The sequence below is a fragment of the Salvelinus namaycush genome, chromosome 1 (assembly GCF_016432855.1).
Source record: "Salvelinus namaycush isolate Seneca chromosome 1, SaNama_1.0, whole genome shotgun sequence".
NCBI classification, from domain to species: Eukaryota; Metazoa; Chordata; class Actinopteri; order Salmoniformes; family Salmonidae; genus Salvelinus; species Salvelinus namaycush.
In genome coordinates this window covers 43,619,132-43,644,403 of record NC_052307.1, presented here as the reverse complement: position 1 = coordinate 43,644,403, position 25,272 = coordinate 43,619,132, and the positions used below count along the sequence as shown (strand labels likewise).

At 46.2% G+C, this 25,272-nt stretch overlaps 1 protein-coding gene across 1 annotated transcript in view; it reads right to left on the bottom strand.

The window, feature by feature from the left end:
- Window positions 1–6,031: 6,031 nt before the first annotated feature.
- The window catches only part of ptch1 (patched 1), an 81,523-nt gene continuing 62,282 nt past the window's right edge, over window positions 6,032–25,272 (bottom strand). The window contains exons 17-24 of the mRNA XM_038988937.1: window positions 23,776–23,959; window positions 21,075–21,355; window positions 16,376–16,513; window positions 16,088–16,230; window positions 8,740–8,839; window positions 8,168–8,521; window positions 7,512–8,049; window positions 6,032–7,254 (exon numbers count right to left, since the gene is read on the bottom strand). Of these exons, the coding sequence (XP_038844865.1) occupies window positions 7,513–8,049; window positions 8,168–8,521; window positions 8,740–8,839; window positions 16,088–16,230; window positions 16,376–16,513; window positions 21,075–21,355; window positions 23,776–23,959 (1,737 nt within the window). The 3' untranslated portion in view covers window positions 6,032–7,254; window position 7,512. The remainder of the gene's footprint in view (window positions 7,255–7,511; window positions 8,050–8,167; window positions 8,522–8,739; window positions 8,840–16,087; window positions 16,231–16,375; window positions 16,514–21,074; window positions 21,356–23,775; window positions 23,960–25,272) is intronic.

Below are 25,272 nucleotides of genomic sequence, written 5' to 3'. Positions count from 1 at the left end.
CTCCCTTTCTCTCCTTCTCTCCTCCCCCTCCCCTGTTCTCCCTTTTAATCCAGGGCTCAGGGCTGGGAGGACAGGTACAGGAAACAGTCATTCATTAAGAACCTGGACCTCGTTAGTACAACCAACGCTCTGCACTATATGTGCCGTTCCACCTCCGAGGGCATGTGTGTGTGTGTGTGTCTGTGTGTGTGTGCGTGCGTGCGTGCGTGCGTGGAGTGGAGTGGGAAAAGGTGAGGGGAGGTAAGGGGCAACAGAGGGCTGGGGGTGAAGTGGGGAGGGGTTATTGTGGTACTCTGACCTGGGGTCTCAGAACAGATGAGGGGAGTTCTAATGATAGAGGGTTTCCCTGAACCATGTACCCCACACACACACACACACACACACACACACACACACACACACACACACACACACACACACACACACACACACACACACACACACACACACACACCCTCAGAGGTGGTCAGCACAGACAGTTCCACTTCACATTTTAGTCATTTAGTAACGTGTCATGATTGCAAGGGCTCATATACAGATACAACCCGCTAACATTACTTAGAATTTTACCATGCATATTTTTGTCATTTATCAGATGCTCTTATCTACAGTGGTGGAAAAAGTATCCAATTGTCATACTTGAGTAAAAGTAAAGATACCTTAATAGAAAATTACTAAAAATAAAATAAAAGTCACCCAGCAAAATACTACTTGAGTAAAAGTCTAAAAAAGTTTAAAAAGTTGAATATACTTAAGAATCAAAAGTAAATGTAATTGCTAAAATATACTTAAGTATCAAAAGTAAATGTCACGCCCTGACCTTAGAGATCCTTTAAATTCTCTATTTGGTAGGTCAGGATGTGACTAGGGTGGGAAATCTATGTTTATATTTCTTTGTTGGCCGAGTATGGTTCCCAATCAGAGGCAGCTGTCTATTGTTGTCTCTGATTGGGGATCATACTTAGGCAGCCCTTTTTCCCACCTTCTGTTGTGGGATCTTGTCTTTTTGTGTTGCATGTGTTGCACTCCTAGCTTTACGTTCGTTGAGTTGTTTATTGTTTTTGGTGGAACATTTAAAATGAAAAGAAAATGTACGCCTACCACGCTGCACCTTGGTCTTCATTTAACGACGGACGTAACAGTAAAAGTATAAATCATGTCAAATTCCTTATATTAAGCAAACCAGACGGAACAATTGTCTTGTTTTTTATATATTTATCGATAGCCAAGGGAAAACTCCAACACTCAGACATAATTTGACAACAATTTTGTTTAGTGAGTCCAACAGATCAGAGGCAGTAGGGATGACCAGGGAAGTTCTCTTGATAAGTGTGTGAATTGGCAAAAATGTTCTGTCCTGCTAAGCATTTCAAATGTAACAAATAGTTTTGCGTGTCAGGGAAAATGTATGGAGTAAAAAGTACATATTTTCTTTAGGAATGTAGTGAAGTAAAAGTAAAAGTTGTCCAAAATATAAATAGTAAAGTTAAGTACAGATACCACAAAAACGACTTAAGTACTTTACTTGACACCACTGCTTATCCAGACTGAAATACAGTAAGGCAACCAGTGGGATGTCAAGATCTGAGACTTGCAGAGAGAAATGCAATGTAACAGACCAGACGTTGTAGTGTTTCTCAACTCCAGTCCTTGAGTACCCCTTACCAGCATGTATCCCCGGACAAGCACACCTGATTCTACTTGTCAACTAATCATCAAGCCCTCAATGAGTTGAATCAGGTGTTTTTGTCTGGGGCTACAACAAAAATGTGTGCTGTTGTGGGTACTGGGGGACTGTTGGGGTTACTGGAGGACTGTTGGGGTTACTGGAGGACTGCTGGGGGTACTGGAGGGCTGTTGGGGGTACTGGAGGACTGTTGGGGGTACTGGAGGACTGTTGGGGTTACTGGAGCGCTGTTAGGGTATTGGAGGACTGTTGGGGTTACTGGAGGACTGTTGGGGGTACTGGAGGACTGTTTGGGGTACAGGAGGACTGTTGGGGGAACTGGAGGACTGTTAGGGGAACTGGAGGACTGTTTGGGGTACTGGAGGACTGTTGGGGGAACTGGAGGACTGTTGGGGGAACTGGAGGACTGTTGGGGGTACAGGAGGACTGTTGGGGGTACATGAGGACTGTTGGGGAACTGGAGGACTGTTGGGGTTACTGGAGGACTGTTGGGGTTACTGGAGGACTGTTGGGGTTACTGGAGGACTGTTGGGGGTACAGGAGGACTGTTGGGGGTACAGGAGGACTGTTGGGGGTACTGGAGCCATCCACGTTGAGTGTATGAGAGTAGATGGGCACCACCCAGTCAGTCAGTCAGTCAGTCCGTCAGCCAGTCAGTCAGTCAGTCAATCAGCCAATCAGCCAGTCAGTCCGTCAGCCAGTCAGTCAGTCAGTTAGTCAATCAGCCAGTGAGTCAGTCAATCAGCCAGTCAGTCAGTCCGTCAGTCAGTCAGCGGACAGAGAGAGGAGCTAGTCTGAGTCTGACGGGTCTCCATTGCTGTGAGTTCAAGGCCACATGCCCTTTTTCATTACTCCGAACAGACCAGCTGTATTGTAACTACAACCAATTTCCTTGCAGTCTATAAAGCTGTCCATCAAAATCCTACCGAACAGAGGAGCAGAGAGTGGGAGGAATGGGAAGGAGGGATGTGGTGTTGGCTGTTAGAGGGAGCTGCTGGATTCAGGACCAGATGTCAGAAAGCGCCAATGGAAAGGCGGGAGAGGAGAGCAGAGGAGAAGGGGGGAGGACAGGCCAGTTATACGGTTCATTGTACACCTAACAGGTTTTGACCTAGTGGTGGATAAGGGGGAAACGCTCCCTAATTGACAAGGATTCTGACTACACTTACATCAATAAACATATTGTAACTACTCATTTCTATTATGTCCAACATGGTAAACAGTATGGGTGTTAAAAACACACTAAAACGAGTGGGACTTATGTTGTGTGGATTTTACTATCATGAAAAGGTGTTGTAGTTTGTGGCGAGCATCATATTGTGGGTCATGTACATACTGTACCTCACATAACAGCGTTATCGGATGTTCTGTGTTTCAGGATATCATCGGCCCAATGTCAACCACAAACGATTCTTTTTAACATCCATTTATTAACGTCAGAAAACAAAGAGACAAATAAGTTATAATATTTTTTATTTGTTAGAATTCTATCAGTGTTTGAACATTAATATTTAGAGAGCTAGTACAACTTCTACTTTCATGGCCAGCATTTGACAAACCCATAGAAACAGCTTGCTGAGTTTTCTCTCCCCTATGATAGATAATACTGACTGTTAATGTCATCAGTGAAAAGAGTCCACCTTAGGATTTTCTCTGTTACGGTATCATTACATATAAACTCTTTAAAAATATACTTCCGTCAAATAACTTGACAACTGCTATGTATACTACAAAAATAAATTTTCATATAAATAAATTATATGGCATACATTTATCTTTGTAACTGAAACAATATATATCCTCGCCAACGAAGACAGAAAACCATTGATTTTCTTTCCTTTTTAAAATCCTCTAAGAGCTATGGTGAGTGTTGTAGTGTAAATGCTATATACTCTTGTTTCCCTACGTAACATTAGTAAGCACGTTATACAGATCAGAACACCATTCATGTCAAAACAATAACTGTAATAGTGTTTTTCAATAGACATAAAAATCCCTGCATTTGTTATCCACTGGCATTGATGACCAATAACGAAAGAAAACAAACAAACATCTTATAATTACAAAAATATAAATAGCGCAAATCCAACGTCGAAAAAACCAAACATTTCAAAAATGAAGAAAATAGTTGCCCGCCATGATTTCTCTCCATTACTGCCAATGTGACATCAGGAGAAAACAAAAACAAATAAACCAACAAACGGAAAAAAAATATTTCACACAAGCAGCTGACACGACATATGGACAATGGAGGGGGATACTAACGACACGGTTAAGACTTCTGGGAGAAAATGACACACGTAGCTACACGTGTTGGACAGGAAGTCTGTGTGTATGCAGGGGGGGGGGGTCGGGGTATGTGTGTGAGTGGGAGGGTGGGTGGTGTATGGGGGAGCTAGACAAGACGCGGTTGACACACTCACACACCGGGCTGATCGTGGGGGGGGGGGGGGGGGGGGGGGGTCGGTGGCTTGGTGAACCCTGACCCCTGAGGCTCTGGCCTGTGCCATTTGGCAGTTGAGGGGGAACTTCCAATTAGTGTCATGGCGTTATGTTGTGGATTTTTACGAGGTGAGGTCAGTAGGGACGGCTGGGCTAAATTGGGGCCAGTTGTCTTTGCTGTCACTGAGGAGGACAGAGAGAGAGGAAGACAGACACACAGACACACAGACACACACACACACACACACACACACACACACACACACACACACACACACACACACACACACACACACACACACACACACACACACACACACACACCCCAAGTATTGTTAGACCAGATAGTGCTTAACCCTTTAGCTCTCTGGACGGGTAGCTTATTGGATGAAGAGGAAGAAAGAGGGGGATGGAGAGAGAGTGAGACTTTCTTGTGAATGAAACGTGTAATGCAGTCAAGTGTCAGGCTGAGTAGGGTAGTATCCTAGGTGTAGCTTATCACTAGAGATAGTATGTACAGTACCAGTCAAATGTTTGGAAACACCTAATCATTCAAATGTTCTTCTTTATTTTGACTATTTTCTACATTGTAGAAGACATCAAAACTAACTATGAAATTAACGCATATGGAATCATGTAGTAACCAAAAAAGTGTTAAACAAATCGGAATATATATTTATATCTTTGATTCTTCAAAGTAGCCACCCTTTGCATTTCAATTAACAGGTGTGCCTTATTAAAAGTTCATTTGTGGAATTTCTTTCCTTCTTCATGCGTTTGAGCCAATTAATTGTGATGTGACAAGGTAGGGGTGGTATACAGAAGATAGGCTGTTTGGTAAAAGACCAAGTCCATATTACGGGAAGAACAGCTCCAATAAGAAAAGAGAAACGACAGTCCATCATTACTTTAAGACATGAAGGTCAGTCAATTCGTAAAACTTCAAGACCTTTGAAAGTTTCTTCAAGTGCAGTCGCAAAAACCAGGAAAGGAAGACCCAGAGTTACCTCTGCTGCAGAGGATATGTTCTTTAGAGTTACCAGCCTCAGAAATTGCAGCCCGAATAAAAGCTTCATAGAGTTCAAGTAACAGACACATCTCAACAACAACTGTTCAGAGGAGACTGTGTGAATCAGGCCTTCATGGCCGAATTGCTGCAAACAAACCCTACTAAATTTGACCAATAAAAAGAAGAGACTTGCTTGGGCCAGGAAACACAAGCAATGGACATTAGACCAGTGGTAATCTGTCCAAATTTGACATTTTTGGTTCTAACCGCCCTGTCTTTGTGAGACACAGATTATGTGAACGGATTATATCCACGTGTGGTTCCCACCGTGAAGCATGGAGGAGGAGGTGTGATGGTGTGGGGGTGCTTTGCTGGTGACACTGTCAGTGATTCATTTAGAATTCAAGGCACACTTAACCAGCCAGCATGGCTATCACAGCATTCTGCAGCAATACGCCATCCCATCTGGTTTGTGCTTAGTGGGACTATCATTTGTTTTTCAACAGGACAATGACCCGACACACCTCCAGGCTGTGTAAGGGCTTTTTGACCAAGAAGGAGAGTGATGGAGTGATGCATCAGATGACCTGGCCTCCACAATCACCCAACCTAAACCCAATTGAGATGGTTTGCAATGAGTTGGACCACAGAGAGAAGGAAAAGCAGCCCACAAGTGCTCAGTATATGTAGGAACTCCTTCAACACTGTTAGAAAAGCATTCCAGGTGAAGCTGGTTGAGAGAATGCCAAGAGTGTGAAACGCTGTCATCAGGGCAAAGGTTGGCTACTTTGAAGAATCTCAAATATAAAATATATTTTGATTTGTTTAACACTTTTTGAGTTACTACGTGATTCCATATGTGTTATTTCACAGTTTGGATGTATCCCTATTTTTCTACAACGTAGAAAATAGTACAAATAAAGAAAAGCCTTGAATGAGTAGGTGTGTCCAAACTTTTGACAAAAACTGTATATTTACAGTTAGAATAACAGAAGTTGCATCCACGAGAAAAAAATGATTATAAAAAAAATATCCTCCATAATGGGGTTGACTAGCTACCATGGATTTTGTACTCCGACTGTAATATGCATTAGCTACGGGAGTGATACTTGTACGCCCACTCATGCTACTATAAGATGGCTGCCGAGAGCTATGACATCACCAGAGAAAAGGGGAGATGGGCAATTGAGTCCGAGGGACAGCCAAGGCACGCATGGCCTTTTACAGTAAAACAATCCCCAGACAACAACACAAGAGCTCAGAGCGGAGACGATGCGGAAGCTACGACGCAGGGACAGTCACAAACAACACAGCTGCATATCTTCTTCATAATATGCTCGTCTTAAATAGCACGCATAGCGTGAGTCAGAGTTCAACAGTAATTGTTTCATAACTACCACAGGTTTGTGATAAGCAAATTAATCGTTTTTTTTTTTTCAAAAGCGGACCTTTATACACAAACATACACACGCATACACACACACAATCTCCGTGTAGTTCTTGTGTAACGCTTCACATGACGTGATCGTTAGCCTATTTCTTGAGAGATGGATCTGATGATTTACCCACGCACACACGCACACACACACACAATCACCCTTGCACACTCGCTCACCTCTTTATAACGTAAAAGAAACATTTGCATAGAAGTATTATACAAGTTTGTGTACACAGTTATCATACGTCATTACCAAAATATCTTAAGCAGCAGCAATGTATGCTGAAATGTATTGTCTAGATGAAGTTTCCTCATGGCACAGATCCACAGATGAGTGAACAGTAATCAGAGATTTCTCACACACACACACACACACACACACACACACACACACACACACACACACACACACACACGCGCCATACAAAATGACGTCCCCAGTCTGTTAAAAAAGGAGTTGTACAGCTCCTACATTATAGCTATTTTTGTTTTCATATTTACATGAGTGTACATCTTTTAAATATGGATAGAGATATCTGAAACAAACATCCACTGGGTTCCAGTACGATTGAGCACCATGGCGCTAGCCCACCACTGGGTTATGTGTGTCGCTGCGCTGTGGGCCGCTGAGTGAGAGAGGGAGTCCATCTTTGGCCGCTGTACTTCTGCTCTCCTCCACTGGAACAAAAGAGAGACAGACAGCACACGGTTAGGAGAGTGTCAGGACAACACGTACATCTCCCTCTCCAAAGGCGCAACGCTGAATATATTATGTTCAGTTTGATGGACTGAATGGGGACATTTTTGCAAGTAAAAAAAAAAATCTAAGGAGAAAAAGGAACAGGCACATTCAATTCAAGTCCTTTGTGGCTGTAACATCAAACATGTGGATTTCTTCATTGTCATGAGAAGCTACAAACTCCATTGGGGCTTACCTCAGCTTGCCCTCTTGCCACAGTCGCTCTCAGCTGCCTCACACTCCACATCCTGGAGCTCCATGGCCTCCATCTTGGTTCCTCTGCAGCTGATATGGACCTCCAGTGGCACATGGGGGTCCTGGAAGGCAGGCGCCGGCTCTGCGCCGCCTGCTGTGTGGTAACTGTTTGCTGCAGTGTGTCCTGGGTAAGAGGAAGTGGGGCTCTGAGTGGGGGGAGGGGCAGAGTGGACGGCGACGGTAACCGACGCAGAGGCCGTTACCGTGGTGATTGGCTGACAGTAAGTAGGGGCGGGGTTAGGGTGGTGAGGTTGGTGGTGATTGGGCCGGGGGTTGTGGGATGGACGGGTCCTGTGCCCCGCGGAGCGTTCTCTGTGGCCGCCCGAGCCAAAATGGCCTCCGGAGCTGTAATGGCCTCCAGCCTCAGTAGCAGTTTCAAAAGCGTCCATGCGCGGGCGTGCTGGGGGCAGCGACTGTAGGTCCCTTTTGCTGAAGCGACGGGATGCACCAGGGTGGGCCCCTGACTCCGGCAGGACCGACTGACGAGAGAAAGATCAGAAAATCAGAACAACTTGTACACATATCGCACGGAGAGTGTGAGCATTTGTCACGTGTGTGTGTGTGTGTATAGATGTGTGCATTATCCAAAGCACTTACAGAAGACACAGAGTAGGCCGTGGCGTCTCCTTGTCTAGCTGTTCTTCTTGGCCCTGCTCCTAGTCGCACCTCCTCTGTTCTAACAGCTCTGCCCCTGCTGGTCTGGATGCCGTACTGCATGTCCTCTGTTCTCCCAGCTCTGCCCCTAGTGGCGGGGAGGTCGTACTGCTGCAGCTCCTGGCTAATGCCTGATACCGTGGTGTTGGAGCTGTACTCAGAGTCGGACGAGTCAGAGCCCGTTCCTGTCCCCGTGCCAGAGGTGGTGTGGCGTGGGTGGACTGAGAAGTGGACCACGTGAGGAGGAGGCTCCGGGGAAGGGGTGGGTAACCGGCTACGCCCATCCACAGGGGTCACCTGAGGGGGACAGTGAAAGGAGGGAGGTGTGAGGAGATGAGTGGGAATTTGTACGCAAACTACGCTGCTGAGCAATTTCATGGGAGCTCGTGTTAGAACACCCAATCAAAGGTTGGCGTCGGTTCACCAAAATATGTGCGTAAAAAAATGCGTGAGCGTGCCATTTCCTGCTATGTGGTGGAGCTATATAGATGGCTAAACAGGAGAAACCATCTGACCTCTGGATAGGGGCCGAAGTAGGACAGCAACACAGGAAGAAGGACCAAACCATTCAGCACCCCCAGAACTGTCAGGATGGCCAGCACAGCAAAGAAATACCTGCAACAAACCAACACAGTGTAACGTTAACATGGGCATGCCCTTCCATCAAACACCACAGACGAAGACCGCAGAAGATAAAATGCAAAGAGTCCCAACCATTAACATACTGTGGTCATTTTGGCAGATGCTTTAACCAACTGAACCAATGGAACATTGGCAGCGTCACATTGAAATACCTGTGGCAACCACAATGAACACCAAACACAGGCATTAGAGCAAAAACACACCTGCAGAACCCATAGAGAAACAACAGTGTAAGCCAGTATGAGTGTGTGTGTGTGTGTGTGTATGTGTGTGTGTGTGTGTGTGTGTGTGTGTGTGTGTGTGTGTGTGTGTGTGTGTGTGTGTGTGTGTGTGTGTGTGTGTGTGTGTGTGTGTGTGTGTGTGTGTGAACACAAAGAGAACACCTGGAGAAACCACAGATCAACAGGAGAGAGGCTTAGACAAGGACAAACATGCACTAGATGAACCATTACACATGTCTGAAGAAATACTCAGACAAACACACCACACACACACACACACACACACACACACACACACACACACACACACACACACACACACACACACACACACACACACACACACACACACACACACACACACACACACACCACACACACACACGTTGGTTTGGTAGAAAATATAAATGTACCTTGTGTGTTACTTAGTCCTGCCAAAGAGGGTTAGTCTTTAGAAAGCCGCACAGAGAAAGAGAAAGAAGCATAATTAGCTGGAGTTGGTTAATTCAAAGGCATGGAAAAAGAGGGCGAGAGAAGGAGGGAGGGAGAAAGGGGGCACTTCTTTGGGTGTGTGGTATAAGCAAACATGAAGAAAACAAAGCAGTCAGGAATGTGGAGAAGGGGGACGAGGGGGATGGAGGGGGAGGGGGGAGGAGGGGGCTGAAGGGGGAGGAGGGGGTTGAGGGGGAAAGAGGGGAGCAGGGGCCTCTCTCCTCTCCTCTAAAAAAAAAAAAAAGAAGGAAACAAATGAAGTGAAGGGTATAGAATTTAAACAATTTAGTCTAGGAGGAAGAGAAGGGGAACACTGAACACCACCCCTCCCTGGCCTCTCTCTACCTCTCTTTCTTTCCCTCTTTCTTTCTCTCTTTCCCTTCTTTTCAGCTAAGCCCATGTGAAATTCCCGGCGCTCTACAATCCCCCCGTCTAATTAAATCTCCAGTGTATCAGGTAAGACCCCCCAATCTCCTCTGTAAATCCCCGTCTCTCTCTCTCTCTCCTTGTCTCTCTCTAACTGATTCTCTCTCTCTCTCTCTCCACTCCAGCTCCTTCATTAAAGATGATGTTCCTCCTTTCCCCCGTTCCCCTGTATATACACTACATGACCAGGTGTATGAGGACACCTGCTCACCCAACATCTCATTCCAAAATCATGTGCATTAATATGGAGTTGGCCACCGCTTTGCCGCTATAACGGCCTTCACTATTCTGGGAAGGCTTTCCACTAGATGTTGGAACATTGCTGCGGGGACTTCCATTCAGCCACAAGAGCGTTTGTGAGGTTGGCCACTGATGTTGGGCGATTAGGCCTGGCTCGCAGTCGGCGTTTCAATTCATCCAAAAGGTGTTCAATGGGGTTGAGGTCAGGGCTCTGTGCAGGCCAGTCAAGTTCTTCCACACCGATTTCGACAAACCATTTCTGTATGGACCTCGCTTTGTGCATGTCATGCTGTAGCATTTAGATTTCCCTTCACTGGAACTAAGGAGCCCGAACCATGAAAAACAGCCACCAGGCTATTATTCCTCCTCCACCAAACTTTACAGTTGGCACTATGCATTGGGACAGGTAGCGTTCTCCTGGCATCCACCAAACCCAGATTCGTCTGTCGAACTGATTTGTCACTCCAGAGAATGCGTTTCCACTGCTCCTGAGTCCAATGGCAGCAAACTTTACACCACTCCAGCCGACGCTTAGCATTGCGCATGGTGATCTTAGGCTTGTGTGCAACTCAATATTAGTAAGGTGTTCCTAATGTGTACAGATGTAGGACCTTGATTTGAGAGAGTTTGCTTCAACAGGAAAATAATCCTGCAGCAACAGAACATGTAAATGATTATGTGGATTATAATTCCTGGGGATTTTTTTGTAGGGGATGATTTTTTTTTTAATTAGGGCAAATCAACTCGGACATTTTAAAGTGGATATCACAAACTTTAGCAGCCTTTTAAAACCTTGAATACACCGAGTGATCAAATGAAGATCCTACATCTCTATGGACAGGTGGGGACCTGATCCTAGATCAGCACTCGTACTCTGAGAGGCTGTGTGGATAAGGGTCCTGAACATGCCTTCATTCAGTTGTTAAGTTGTTCATCCCAGAAGCGTTTCTGTTACAATGGCACGACATTGAAGTGTGTGTGTGTAAGTCACATTGGCTCCCGCCAGCTGGTATGCTACACAACTGGGCCTCAGACTAAACGCACTGACACATTTAGAACTCATCTGCGTTGTGTGTTAGTGTGCATGAAATGTGTGTGTATATATGATTCAGTATGTGTGTCGGCCGGAGTGGAGAAGGAATTCCAGTGTAGGGTCTGCATAGGGTAACGGAGCACGGGGAGATCCAATCCATGTCCAGACAGTATGGTTGGCCTACTACACTACACTACACTGTCTGTCTGTCTGTCTGTCTGTCTGTCTGTCTGTCTGTCTGTCTGTCTGTCTGTCTGTCTGTCTGTCTGTCTGTCTGTCTGTCTGTCCTCCATCTATGATGGAGAGAGAAAGAGAGAGAAGAGACGAGAAGAGAAGAGAGAGAGCTGCTGGTTCAGTTTGCCCGGTGAAGTAGCAACAATAAACAGGCCTTATTTAGGCAGGCTATGGCTGGGGATACAGTGAGGGAGCTGGGGATACAGTGAGGGAGCTGGGGATACAGTGAGGGAGCTGGGGATACAGTGAGGGAAATGGGGATACAGTGAGGGAGCTGGGGTTACAGTGAGGGAGCTGGGGATACAGTGAGGGAGCTGGGGTTACAGTGAGGAAGCTGGGGATACAGTGAGGGAGCTGGGGATACAGTGAGGGAGCTGGGGATACAGTGAGGGAGATGGGGATACAGTGAGGGAGCCGGGGTTACAGTGAGGGAGCTGGGGATACAGTGAGGGAGCTGGGGTTACAGTGAGGAAGCTGGGGATACAGTGAGGGAGCTGGGGTTACAGTGAGGGAGCTGGGGATACAGTGAGGGAGCTGGGGATACAGTGAGGGAGCTGGGGATACAGTGAGGGAGATGGGGATACAGTGGGGGAGCTGGGGTTACAGTGAGGGAGCTGGGGATACAGTGAGGGAGCTGGGGATACAGTGAGGGAGCTGGGGTTACAGTGAGGAAGCTGGGGATACAGTGAGGGAGCTGGGGATACAGTGAGGGAGCTGGGGATACAGTGGGGGAGCTGGGGTTACAGTGAGGGAGCTGGGGATACAGTGAGGGAGCTGGGGATACAGTGATGGGGCTGGGGATACAGTGATGGGGCCTGGGGATACAGTGAGGGAGCTGGGGATACAGTGAGGGAGCTGGGGATACAGTGAGGGAGCTGGGGATACAGTGAGGGACCTGGGGTTACAGTGATGGGGGTTGGGGATACAGTGATGGGGGTTGGGGATACAGTGATGGGGGCTGGGGATGCAGTGAGGGAGACTGGGGATACAGTGATGGTGGCTGGGGATACAGTGATGGGGCTGGGGATACAGTGATGGGGCTGGGGATACAGTGAGGGAGCTGGGGATACAGTGATGGGGGCTGGGGATACAGTGATGGGGGTTGGGGATACAGTGATGGGAGTGGGGATACAGTGATGGGGGCTGGGGATACAGTGATGGGGGTTGGGGATACAGTGAGGGGAGTTGGGGATAGAGGGAGGCGGGTTGGGGATACAGTGAGGGGGGTTGGGGATACAGTGATGGGGGCTGGGGATACAGTGATGGGGGTTGGGGATACAGTGTTGGGGGCTGGGGATACAGTGATGGGGGTTGGGGATACAGTGATGGGGGTTGGGGATACAGTGAGGGAGCTGGGGATACAGTGATGGGGGCTGGGGATACAGTGATGGGGGTTGGGGATACAGTGTTGGGGGTTGGGGATACAGTGTTGGGGGTTGGGGATACAGTGATGGGGGTTGGGGATACAGTGAGGGTGGCTGGGGAAACAGTGATGGGGTTGGAGATACAGTGATGGGGGCTGGGGATACAGTGATGGGGGTTGGGGATACAGTGTTGGGGGTTGGGGATACAGTGATGGGGGCTGGGGATACAGTGATGGGGGTTGGGGATACAGTGTTGGGGGTTGGGGATACAGTGTTAGGGGTTGGGGATACACTGAGGGAGGCTGGGGATACAGTGATGGAGGCTGGGGATACAGTGATGGGGTTGGAGATAGAGTGATGGGGGCTGGGGATACACTGAGGGAGGCTGGGGATACAGTGAGGGAGGCTGGGGATACAGTGATGGGGTTGGAGATAGAGTGATGGGGGCTGGGGATACAGTGATGGGGGTTGGGGATACAGTGATGGGGGTTGGGGATACAGTGATGGGGGCTGGGGATACAGTGATGGGGGTTGGGGATACAGTGTGGGGGGTTGGGGATACAGTGTTGGGGGTTGGGGATACACTGAGGGAGGCTGGGGATACAGTGATGGGGTTGGAGATAGAGTGATGGGGGCTGGGGATACACTGAGGGAGGCTGGGGATACAGTGATGGAGGCTGGGGATACAGTGATGGGGTTGGAGATAGAGTGATGGGGGCTGGGGATACACTGAGGGAGGCTGGGGATACAGTGAGGGAGGCTGGGGATACAGTGATGGGGTTGGAGATAGAGTGATGGGGGCTGGGGATACACTGAGGGAGGCTGGGGATACAGTGAGGGAGGCTGGGGATACAGTGATGGGGTTGGAGATAGAGTGATGGGGGCTGGGGATACACTGAGGGAGGCTGGGGATACAGTGAGGGAGGCTGGGGATACAGTGATGGGGTTGGAGATAGAGTGATGGGGGCTGGGGATACACTGAGGGAGGCTGGGGATACAGTGAGGGAGGCTGGGGATACAGTGATGGAGGCTGGGGATACAGTGAGGGAGTCTGGGGATACAGTGATGGAGGCTGGGGATACAGTGAGGGAGTCTGGGGATACAGTGATGGAGGCTGGGGATACAGTGATGGAGGCTGGGGATACAGTGATGGAGGCTGGGGATACAGTGATGGAGGCTGGGGATACAGTGATGGAGGCTGGGGATACAGTGATGGAGGCTGTGGATACAGTGAGGGAGTCTGGAGACAGGGTGTGTGGGGTAGGTTGTGTTTAGCTGACAGCTGTGGCGTGCTCTCCATCAACCTAACCAGCCTCACAATAACATGTCCCATGCTTTAAAATGAATGAAGTGGGGGAGAATAGACCTAAAGCCTTTATCTCTCCTCTCCTCTCCTCTCCTCTCCTCTCCTCTCCTCTCCTCTCCTCTCCTCTCCTCTCCTCTCCTCTCCTCTCCTCTCCTCTCCTCTCCTCTCCTCTGTTGGTATCGCTCTAGACTTTGAGAGGGGGAGAGTAGCTGAAGTTACAGAGCTTCTGCTTTGGTTTAAAGCCACATCTCCACTCGAACACCCACACACAGTGCTGGAGCTGTTTAGAGTGAAAACATTTGTGGGGTTAACAGGGAAAGTCAGGGCAACATTTCTTTCAGCGTGAGCAGAAAAATACGAGCAGGCTGTGCTGTTATTCTGCAGTCTTCTGGCACTGCTTTGTTTGGGGAAAAAACACCCCACACTTCAAATGGCCTGAGACAGATCCTGAGAGCAGCGTGAACCAGAGGAGGGGAGGAGAGAAGGACGGGTTAGTGTGTGGGTGTGTGCACTCTCACTCCCTGGCACATCATCGTTGACCCCCATGATTATAAGGTCAGGGAGCAGGGCAGTGTGTGTGTGTGTCTGTGTGTTTTCGGACCACATGGGTGGCCCGCTTAAAGGGATAGATCACCCACATTAAAAAGCTACCTCCTTTAAAGGGATACTTCAGGGTTTTTGCCATTTCTATGTGTCTGCGTGCAGTTTGAATGAAGTTGCTAACTAGCGTTAGCGCAATTGCTAATTAGCCTTAAAGCTAATGACTGGAAGTCTATAGTAATTGCTAGCATGCTAGTAGATACCATAGACCAGGGTTTCCCAAAGTCGGTTCTAACCCCCCCGGGGTGCATATTTTGTTTTTTTTGCCCTAGCACTCACTACACAGCTGATTAAAATAATCAACTAATCAAGCTTAGGGGGAAAAAAACGAAACGTGCAGTCATTGCTAAAACCCTGAAGTATCCCTTTAATGGCTACCTAGACAGTAGTCTGCAGATGTAACATATTCAGTGTTCCAATATGCTTAGCACTTAGTAATAGGAACTCTGGCTCACCTCTGCTTTTCTCATCCTATAGAAAGGTAGGAATGACTAATGTTCTCATTTGTGTGCCCACACAAACATGCGCGCGCACACGCACACACACACACACACACACACACACACACACACACACACACACACACACACACACACACACACACACACACACACACACACACACACAATGTGTCTGTTTTAATTTCCACCCCCCCCCCATCAGCCTTGTAAATGTCTGGAGAGCCCAGTTAAACTAGCTGTAGGAGATTACAAAAGCCAGAAGACTTTCCAGCTCTCTCTCTCTCACCCCTCATACCTCTCCTTCCCCTCCTCTCTGCCCTTCACCACTCTCTCCTGCCCTTGAGTTTCCTCTAAGACCGTCAACTACAGCAGGATTGAAGTGTGTGTGTGTGTGTGTGTGTGTGTGTGTGTGTGTGTGTGTGTGTGTGTGTGTGTGTGTGTGTGTGTGTGTGTGTGTGTGTGTGTGTGTGTGTGTGTGTGTGTGTGTGTGTGAGAGAGAGAGAGAGACAGGAAGAGAGAGGAGGATAGGAGGTATACTGTTGTTGTAACAAGGCATGAGGCAAGACTTGAAAAGAAAAAGGAGAGAGGGAAGGGTGGAGGAAGAGTAGAAAGGGGATGGAGGAGTTGAAAATTGATGGAGGGAAAAGCGGCCTTTTACGGATGAGTGGTGTTTCAGGTAGATTCCTGTGTGACATACAGGCTCTACTGACGCCAAGACGCCACACCACAGACAGACAAAGAGAGAGAGAGAGAGAGAGAGAGAGAGAGAGAGAGAGAGAGAGAGAGAGAGAGAGAGAGAGAGAGAGAGAGAGAGAGAGTCTGCATGTGTCTATGTCCCACTCACCTGACGATGAAGTCAAACTCGGAGCCTGCTAGCATGAGGACTCCTAGTAGAGTAGAGAAGGCTCCGTCCAAAACCGGAGCAAACATGTGTTCTAACGCCAGCACTGCCCGCCTGTTACGGTCCCCTATCGCTGTGAGGAATGCCTGAAACACACACACACACACACACACACTTTACTCAGACAAACGATCTTGTCATTTGTAAAAGCACAATCCACTTTCTGCATGTGTACGTGTGTGTGTTTGTGCGTGTGTGTGTGTGTGTGTGTGTGTGCGTGCGTGTACTCACCAGAGCCACATGGACAGTAAACTCTACTCCGATGCCCACCGAGGCGATGAGGATGACCACAGGAACAGCACTGAGCTTGATCCCTATCAGCCCCATCATACCAAACAGCTCCACGGTCATCAGAGACAGGACCAGGACCTGAAACAGACAGACCGCAACACCATTAATAACCATTAGTGACCATGTACAGTTTTAACCCAGAGATCGACCCCAGCATGAACCCAAACAGCTGCACGGTCATCAGAGACAGGGCCAGGATACAGAGAGTCAGGACCCTCAACATGACTGTTAATGACTGTTCTATTCTATGGTGAGAATAAACAGGAACCTGCCCATCAAGCATGAACTGGTACAGAAAGTACTGAGAGAGACTTAAGTTGAATGTGTGTGTGTGTGCGTGTGCGTGTGCGTGTGCGTGTGTGTGTGTGTGCGTGCATTTAGGTGAGTGTATGTTTTTGGTTTTACTATTCTTGTCGGGACCAGAAGCCCTCACAAGGACAGTAAAACAAGGACAATTCTGACAATTGGGGACATTTCGCCGGTCCCCAAAAGGAAAAAAGCTATTTTAGGCATAGGAGTTAGGTTTAGAGTTAGGGTTACAAAAAGGGTTAAAATTAGGGGTTAGGTTTAGGGTTAGGGTTACAAAAAGGGTTAAAATTAGGGGTTAGGGTTAGGGTTAGAATTAGGGGTTAGGTTTAGGGTTAGAATTAGGGGTTAGGTTTAGGGTTAGGTTTACAAAAAGGGTTAAAATTAGGGGTTATGGTTAGAATTAGGGGTTAGGTTTAGGGTTAGAATTAGGGGTTAGGTTTAGGGTTAGGGTTACAATTAGGGTTAGAATTAGGGGTTAGGTTAGGGGTTAGGGTTACAATTAGGGTTAGAATTAAGGGTTGGGTTTAGGGTTAGGGTTACAATTAGGGTTAGAATTAGGGGTTAGGTTTAGGGTTAGGGTTACAATTATGGTTAGAATTAGGGGTTAGGTTAGGGGTTAGGGTTAGAATTAGGGTTAGAATTAAGGTTAGGGTTAGGGTTAGAATTAGGGGTTAGAATTAGGGGTTAGGTTTAGGGTTAGGGTTACAATTAGGGTTAGAATTAGGGGTTAGGTTAAAGGTTAGGGGTTTGAGTTTAAGGTTAGGGTTAGGTTAAGGGTTAGGATTAGGGGTTAGGGAAAATAGGATTTTCAATGAGAATCAATTGTTTGGTCCCCATTAGGAGAATAAAACAAACGTGTGCGTGCGTGTGAGCTCGTGTGCGTGTGTGTGTGTGTGTGTGTGTGTGTGTGTGTGTGTGTGTGTGTGTGTGTGTGTGTGTGTGTGTGTGTGTGTGTGTGTGTGCGTGTGTGTGTATGTGTGTGTGTGTGTGTGTGTGCAGTGCTCTGTAGATTTGTGATGTGCTATTATCAGTTGACAGGTCTCAGGTTACAGGGGGGCCCCAGCCCTTTGAAGATGGCTATGGTGGGTGGAGGATGGAACGCCTGTGTGTGTGTGTGTGTGTGTGTGTGTGTGTGTGTGTGTGTGTGTGTGTGTGTGTGTGTGTGTGTGTGTGTGTGTGTGTGTGTGTGTGTGTGTGTGTGTGTGGCCTTGGGGTAAGGAGGGGGGTGTACGGTAGGATACTAGTGGCCTGGTCTGGACAAAGCAAATGGTTCAACTTGAAGCCGTGCCATAACTAGTCCTTTCATCTGTCTTGTAAAGCCAGAGGATGAACACGAGGTCCCCTCGCCCTGCTTTAGAGGGCGCAGGTAGCCCAAACACTGCCTGTCGTAAAAACACAACCCGTGGAGAGACAGACCAGGGCTGTGTGAGTGTGTGTTTATATGTGTTTATATGTGTGGGTGTATGTGTTTATATGTGTGAGTGTATGTGTTTATATGTGTGAGAGTATGTGTTTCTATGTGTTTCTATGTGTGAGTGTATGTGTTTCTATGTGTTTCTATGTGTGTTTATATGTGTGAGTGTATGTGTTTATATGTGTGTTTCCATGTGTTTATATGTGTGAGTGTATGTGTTTATATGTGTGAGTTTATGTGTTTATATGTGTGAGTGTATGTGTTTCTATGTGTTTATATGTGTGAGTTTATGTGTTTATATGTGTGAGTGTATGTGTTTCTATGTGTTTATATGTGTGAGTGTATGTGTTTCTATGTGTTTATATGTGTGAGTGTATGTGTTTCTATGTGTGTTTCCATGTGTTTATATGTGTGAGTGTATGTGTTTATATGTGTGAGTGTATGTGTTTCTATGTGTTTATATGTGTGAGTGTATGTGTTTCTATGTGTTTATATGTGTTTATATGTGTGGGTGTATGTGTTTATATGTGTGAGTGTATGTGTTTATATGTGTGAGTGTATGTGTTTCTATGTGTTTATATGTGTGAGTGTATGTGTTTCTATGTGTTTATATGTGTGAGTGTATGTGTTTCTATGTGTTTATATGTGTGAGTGTATGTGTTTATATGTGTGAGTGTATGTGTTTCTATGTGTTTATATGTGTGAGTGTATGTGTTTCTATGTGTTTATATGTGTTTATATGTGTGGGTGTATGTGTTTATATGTGTGAGTGTATGTGTTTATATGTGTTTATATGTGTGGGTGTATGTGTTTATATGTGTGAGTGTATGTGTTTATATGTGTGAGTGTATGTGTTTCCATGTGTTTATATGTGTGAGTGTATGTGTTTATATGTGTTTATATGTGTGTTTATATGTGTTTCTATGTGTGAGTGTATGTATTTCTATGTGTTTCTATGTGTGTTTCTATGTGTTTCTATGTGTGAGTGTATGTATTTCTATGTGTTTCTATATGTGTTTATATGTGTTTCTATGTGTGAGTGTATGTGTTTCTATGTGTTTCTATGTGTGTTTATATGTGTTTATATGTGTGAGTGTATGTGTTTCTATGTGTTTATATGTGTGTTTATATGTGTTTCTATGTGTGAGTGTATGTGTTTCTATGTGTTTCTATGTGTGTTTATATGTGTTTCTATGTGTGAGTGTATGTGTTTCTATGTGTTTCTATGTGTTTATATGTGTTTATATGTGTGTTTATATGTGTGTTTATATGTGTTTATATGTGTGAGTGTATGTGTTTCTATGTGTTTCTATGTGTTTCTATGTGTTTATATGTGTTTATATGTGTGTTTATATGTGTGTTTATATGTGTTTATATGTGTTTATATGTGTGTTTATATGTGTGTTTATATGTGTTTCTATGTGTGAGTGTATGTGTTTCTATGTGTTTATATGTGTGTTTATATGTGTTTCTATGTGTGAGTGTATGTATTTCTATGTGTTTCTATGTGTTTCTATGTGTTTATATGTGTTTATATGTGTGAGTGTATGTGTTTCTATGTGTGTTTCCATGTGTTTATATGTGTGAGTGTATGTGTTTATATGTGTGCTTATGTGTTTATATGTGTGAGTGTATGTGTTTCTATGTGTTTTAATGTGTGTTTATATATGTGAGTGTATGTGTTTATATGTGTGAGTGTATGTGTTTATATGTGTGAGTGTATGTGTTTCTATGTGTGCTTATGTGTTTATATGTGTTTATATGTGTGAGTGTATGTGTTTCTATGTGTTTATATGTGTGTTTATATGTGTTTATATGTGTGAGTGTATGCGTTTATATGTGTGCTTATGTGTTTGTATGTGTTTATATGTGTTTATATGTGTGAGTGTATGTGTTTATATGTGTGCTTATGTGTTTGTATGTGTTTATATGTGTTTATATGTGTGAGTGTATGTGTTTATATGTGTGAGTGTATGCGTTTATATGTGTGCTTATGTGTTTGTATGTGTTTATATGTGTGAGTTTATGTGTTTATATGTGTGTTTATATGTGTGTTTATATGTGTTATATGTGTGAGTTTATGTGTTTATATGTGTGAGTTTATGTGTTTATATGTGTGAGTTTATGTGTTTATATGTGTGAGTGTATGTGTTTATATGTGTGAGTTTATGTGTTTATATGTGTGCTTATGTGTTTATATGTGTGAGTGTATGTGTTTATATGTGTGAGTGTATGTGTTTATATGTGTGCTTATGTGTTTATATGTGTGAGTGTATGTGTTTATATGTGTGAGTGTATGTGTTTCTATGTGTGAGAGTATGTGAGAGTATGTGTGTATCCTTGGAACCTCCTACATTACATGGGAAAAGGGGTGTTTTTTTGGTAGGAGTGGGGGTTGCCTCGGTAACTTGTGTCCTATCCCCATTTATTTGAAGTCAGTGTCTGGGAGAGACAGAGTAGACTAAACAGCACAAGATAAACACTGGGTCAAGACTGGGCTAAACACACAGCAGCCTGATCTCCTCCACTCCCCATCTCTCCACTCCTCTCTTCAGCTCCCCCTTTCTCCTCTCCTCCCTTCTCTCTCCCCCACTCCTCTCTGCCCTCCTGTCTCTCCTCTCCACACTCCTACAGCCGCACAGTGCACGGGGGTGAAGTTTTTTAAACGGATGGATTGGAACGTACTGTATTAAGAGATTGTTTGGAGAGTACCTTTCCATCTTTTAGCTCGCTTTTAGAGGACTTTAATCTTACAGGCTGATGAAATTGACTTCATTTCAAACATACTGATGTATAATATCAACACAAATGCTGCCAATATATCCAATGCAAAAAGAATGCAGGTTTCGAATGTGTATTGTGTGTGCCTGCGTGCGCGCAGTGTGTGTATCGCTGTGTCTGTGTGTGTGTACTCACGATGATGCCGGCGGTCCAGGGGTTGAGCAGGAAGAGGGCACAGACGAGGAAGGTGCAGGCTAGCACCACGCTGATGGAGAGCAGCAGCCAGTGTCTGAGGCCTACGTACTGCTCCCAGAAGAGGAAGGGGTAGCCGTTGGGGTAGCTGGGCAGGCCCTGGCGGCTGTAGTTACTGCAGATGGCCCGCACCGACTCGATGGCCTCCACAAACTGGGGGGTCTCGCGGAGCCCGTTGAGGTAGAAGGGAAACTGTGCGTATTCGATGGGCTCGGCGGCAGGAACTAGACAGAGATAGAGAAGTGTGTTGGGGGGTTAGGGTGGAAGTATGATACAGTTCAAACAAGTGTACTATGCTACAGCTCACTTCGACCTCTGTATAGAAATTAATTGGGACTGGCTGGTGGGCAGAGCTGGAGCTTGGTCCCATGAGCCTTGGTGGGGGACTGGCATGGTGTGTGTGTGTGTGTGTGTGTGTGTGTGTGTGTGTGTGTGTGTGTGTGTGTGTGTGTGTGTGTGTGTGTGTGTGTGTGTGTGTGTGTGTGTGTGTGTAGGAGGGAGAAGGGCTGGTAGGAACAGGGCTCCATTCTCTCCAGTCTCAGCCTAATGATAGGCTATCAACCCCAGACACACAGCAGAGTGTCAGGCCTGACGTTGATCCGCTGTAATTACAATGTTTGAATCACCACCATTACCCCACCCTCTCTCTCACACCCACACACACACACACACACAGTCGCACTCAAACATGTACACACACACACACTCGTACCTGTCTGTCAAACAGGGAAAGCCTACACAGCTATGCAGTTAACTATGACACACACAACATTTGATTTGCACTGACTACTGCAACACTGCCAAAACACATGTTCTAGAAAGGTTCAGACTCACGTCAATGTTTTTGTTTGTTTTACCGTTATTTAACCAGGCAAGTCAGTTAAGCACAAATTCTTATTTACAATGGCGGCCTACCCCGGCCAAACCCTAACCCGGACGACTCTGGGCCAATTGTGCGCCGCCCTATGGGACTCCCAATCACGTCCGGTTGTGATACAGCCTGGATTTGAACCAGGTTGTCTGTAGTGACGCCTCTAGCACTGAGATGCAGTGCCTTAGACCGCTGCGCCACTCGGGAGCCCCATACCCCACTACAATATCCTTTCCAGATTGTTTTACATTGTATTTTTCCCCGAAAACGTACGTTTGATCGAAAACATCCCAAAAATGAGAACCGTAAAGACTCTCTGTGGTGTGTGTGTGTTCCAGTGGCTGGAGGGTTAGACAGCACCACTTGCTAACATGGTTTGGCCTATTATAATCTCCACTATAAATTTCCATTAGGACTGGGAGTTGGAGCTCTGCCAACGTAGCTCTGCTCCAGGGGTTTCCTGCACAGCCAAGCTTTCTAAGCTGCTTAGCCAATCACATTTACACTCACTGCTTGTTATCCAATCACATCTCCTCCCTGTAATGCACTTCCTGCTTGTTATCCAATCGTCTATCCCACCCAAGCCTTTGCTTGTTAACCAATCCTATTTCTCTTCTGCACAGCATTTTTCTCTCTGTGTTTCTGTGTGTGTGTGTGTGTGTGTGTGTGTGTGTGTGTGTGTGTGTGTGTGTGTGTGTGTGTGTGGTAAGGAAATGAGAACATGGTGTAGGCAGTGCTGGGGTCACTGAGTTTTAAGAGAGAGTGTGTGTGTGTGTGTGTGTGTGTGTGTGTGTGTGTGTGTGTGTGTGTGTGTGTGTGTGTGTGTGTGTGTGTGTGTGTGTGTGTGTGTGTGTGTGTGTGTGTGTGTGTGTGTGTGTGTGTGTGTGTGTGTGTGTGTGCATGTATGTGTGTATGTGTGTAATGCTTAGGGGCCTGTGGTGGTAAGAGTTATCGCATTCACCACAGGCACCATTAGAGTACCACAGCGTGCTATTTCCTGCCCCTCAGCACTGCAAACCGAGCCAACACACACACACACACACACACACACACACACACACACACACACACACACACACACACACACACACACACACACACACACACACACACACACACACAGTATACTGTAAACCAGAGATCATCAACTAGATTCAGCCACGGGCCGATTTTTCTTTGAGCAGATGGTCGGGGGGCCGCAACATAATTACTAATAATTTGTGTACGGCAAATTGACCGCAAGAAGCCCAAACAGATATAATGTTTGGGTCTTTTAGGTCCACCGATGAAAACTCCCCCCATAAATTGCTTCGAAAACTTGGGAGGCCAAATAAAACCCAGTTGGGGAACCCTGCTGTAAACAGTACAACGACCTCAGTTAAAAGCAGAAAGAAGAGAACGGTCAGCAACTGCAGAGATGGTATAAGAGACAGGTATTCTAACATAACCGCAGCTCAAATGAAATGAAGGCGTACGGAGTGGTTGAGCAGCAGAGGTCAAATGGAACGCTCAAGGACAAATTGCCCACAGAATAGTTAGGCCACAAAACATAACAAGTAGTGTATATATCATTAGAGGTACAAATCTAGCATCAACAAGAGAAGTAGCTCCTGCACACTTCTTACATTCTGTCCCAATCGGTTTTAATTGAATTGCCAAATCGGTAGGCCAGAGTGCCAAAGAAGTATTGAGAGCGAAAAAGTGTATGTCTCATATGATTGGCCGTTGAGAGGCCTTTGTGATAGTGAAGTGTGCTGTGGATTGGTCACTCACTGCTGAGGCGTGTCTCGGGCATGGAGTCTGTGCGGTCGTGGAGCCACTCCGGGGGATGTGGCCGTATGTTGGCCTGCGAGGCTGCGTACGCCACCGGGTCGTTGCTGACCCACGCCGTCAGGTAGATGTAAAACGCCCCCGTGTTGATGATGCCATCCGCATCCACCAAGCGCTGCCTCGTCAGCTAGAGGGGGAGACAAGGAGACAATAGTTCATATTTTGAAAAGAAGGATAGAGGGAGAGGGAAAGAGAGGGGGTGGGAGGACAAGGGAGAAAGAAAGAGAGGAGGTGAGGGATAGTGTGTGTGATATTGATGGTTACAGATATCAAATCTTAATTTGAGCCAGTTTGCTACAGCAGGAAAATAATCCTGCAGCAACAAGAAATGTGAATTATTATGTGGATAATCATTTATGGACATTTTTTGTAGGGGCTGGTACAGTTTTCATTAGGGCAAATCAAGTCTGACATTTTAAAGTGGAAATTACAAACTTTAGAAGCCTTTATGAAACGTGAATACACTTCCTGCTGTGCAGGAAAATTCTCAGCAACAAAATAGCGACCAAATTAAGATCCTACATCTATAGAAACGGACGGGCTTTGTCTATATGAACTGGCCGCAGAAATCCTGTTTATAACCGTGCATGAGCATGAGAAAACGGACCAGCTTTAAAAAAAATAAGCGAAAACTATTTCTCCCTCTCTCCAACCCAAAGAAAAGTAAACAGTCAAACACTGGTGCCTTCTGAAATTTCCCGTACTTCTCGGTGAACTTCCCAGAATTATTAGGCCTACATGGAAAATGGAAATGTCAAATCAGCTTTCAGGCGGTCAGATGTGCTAGTCTCCTGAGGAAAAAAAAGCATGCAGGTAATGTGTTGGGATCAGTCTTCCTTTCCAACAGAATTAGCCAGGAAAGGCTAGCTCACACAGACCTGATACAGCGTGCTACCTCCTAGTCCCCTGAGAGCTAACTAGCTTCCCTCTCTACTTTTTCTCACATTGCTAACTAATTTTCCTATACAGAACTAGCTGGTTACCTCACCTCCACAACAGGGCTGGCTAATAGCTACCCTCCCTTCCAGGTCTATAGCTTGGCTCGCTCCCATGTGAGACCGGGAGGCCTTAGTAGCTAGCTCCTGAAAGTAACAGCCATTACTGCACACCACTTCATCACATCCAACTAGCGAGCTCATTTCTCTTACAACTAACTCTATTCACAAATGGAAGAAGCTAGCTAGCTTCCCCCAGCGCTAACTAGCCTAGCGCTAGCTTCCCCCCTCTCAGGACTCTCTGAGGGCCTCGGGGGGGGGGGGGCGTAGCTAGCTTCCTCCATTTCTGCACACCGCTCTATGCCACTCGCCCTTCTCAGTAAAATAAATCCCCCGTTCACAGAGGCAGTGTTAGGGGAGAGGGGGAGTCCTGGGGGTAGGTAGGGGGGAGGTGTGGAGGGGAGGGGGGAGGGAAAAATTGCTTGAGTTAGTTAGCGTAACAATA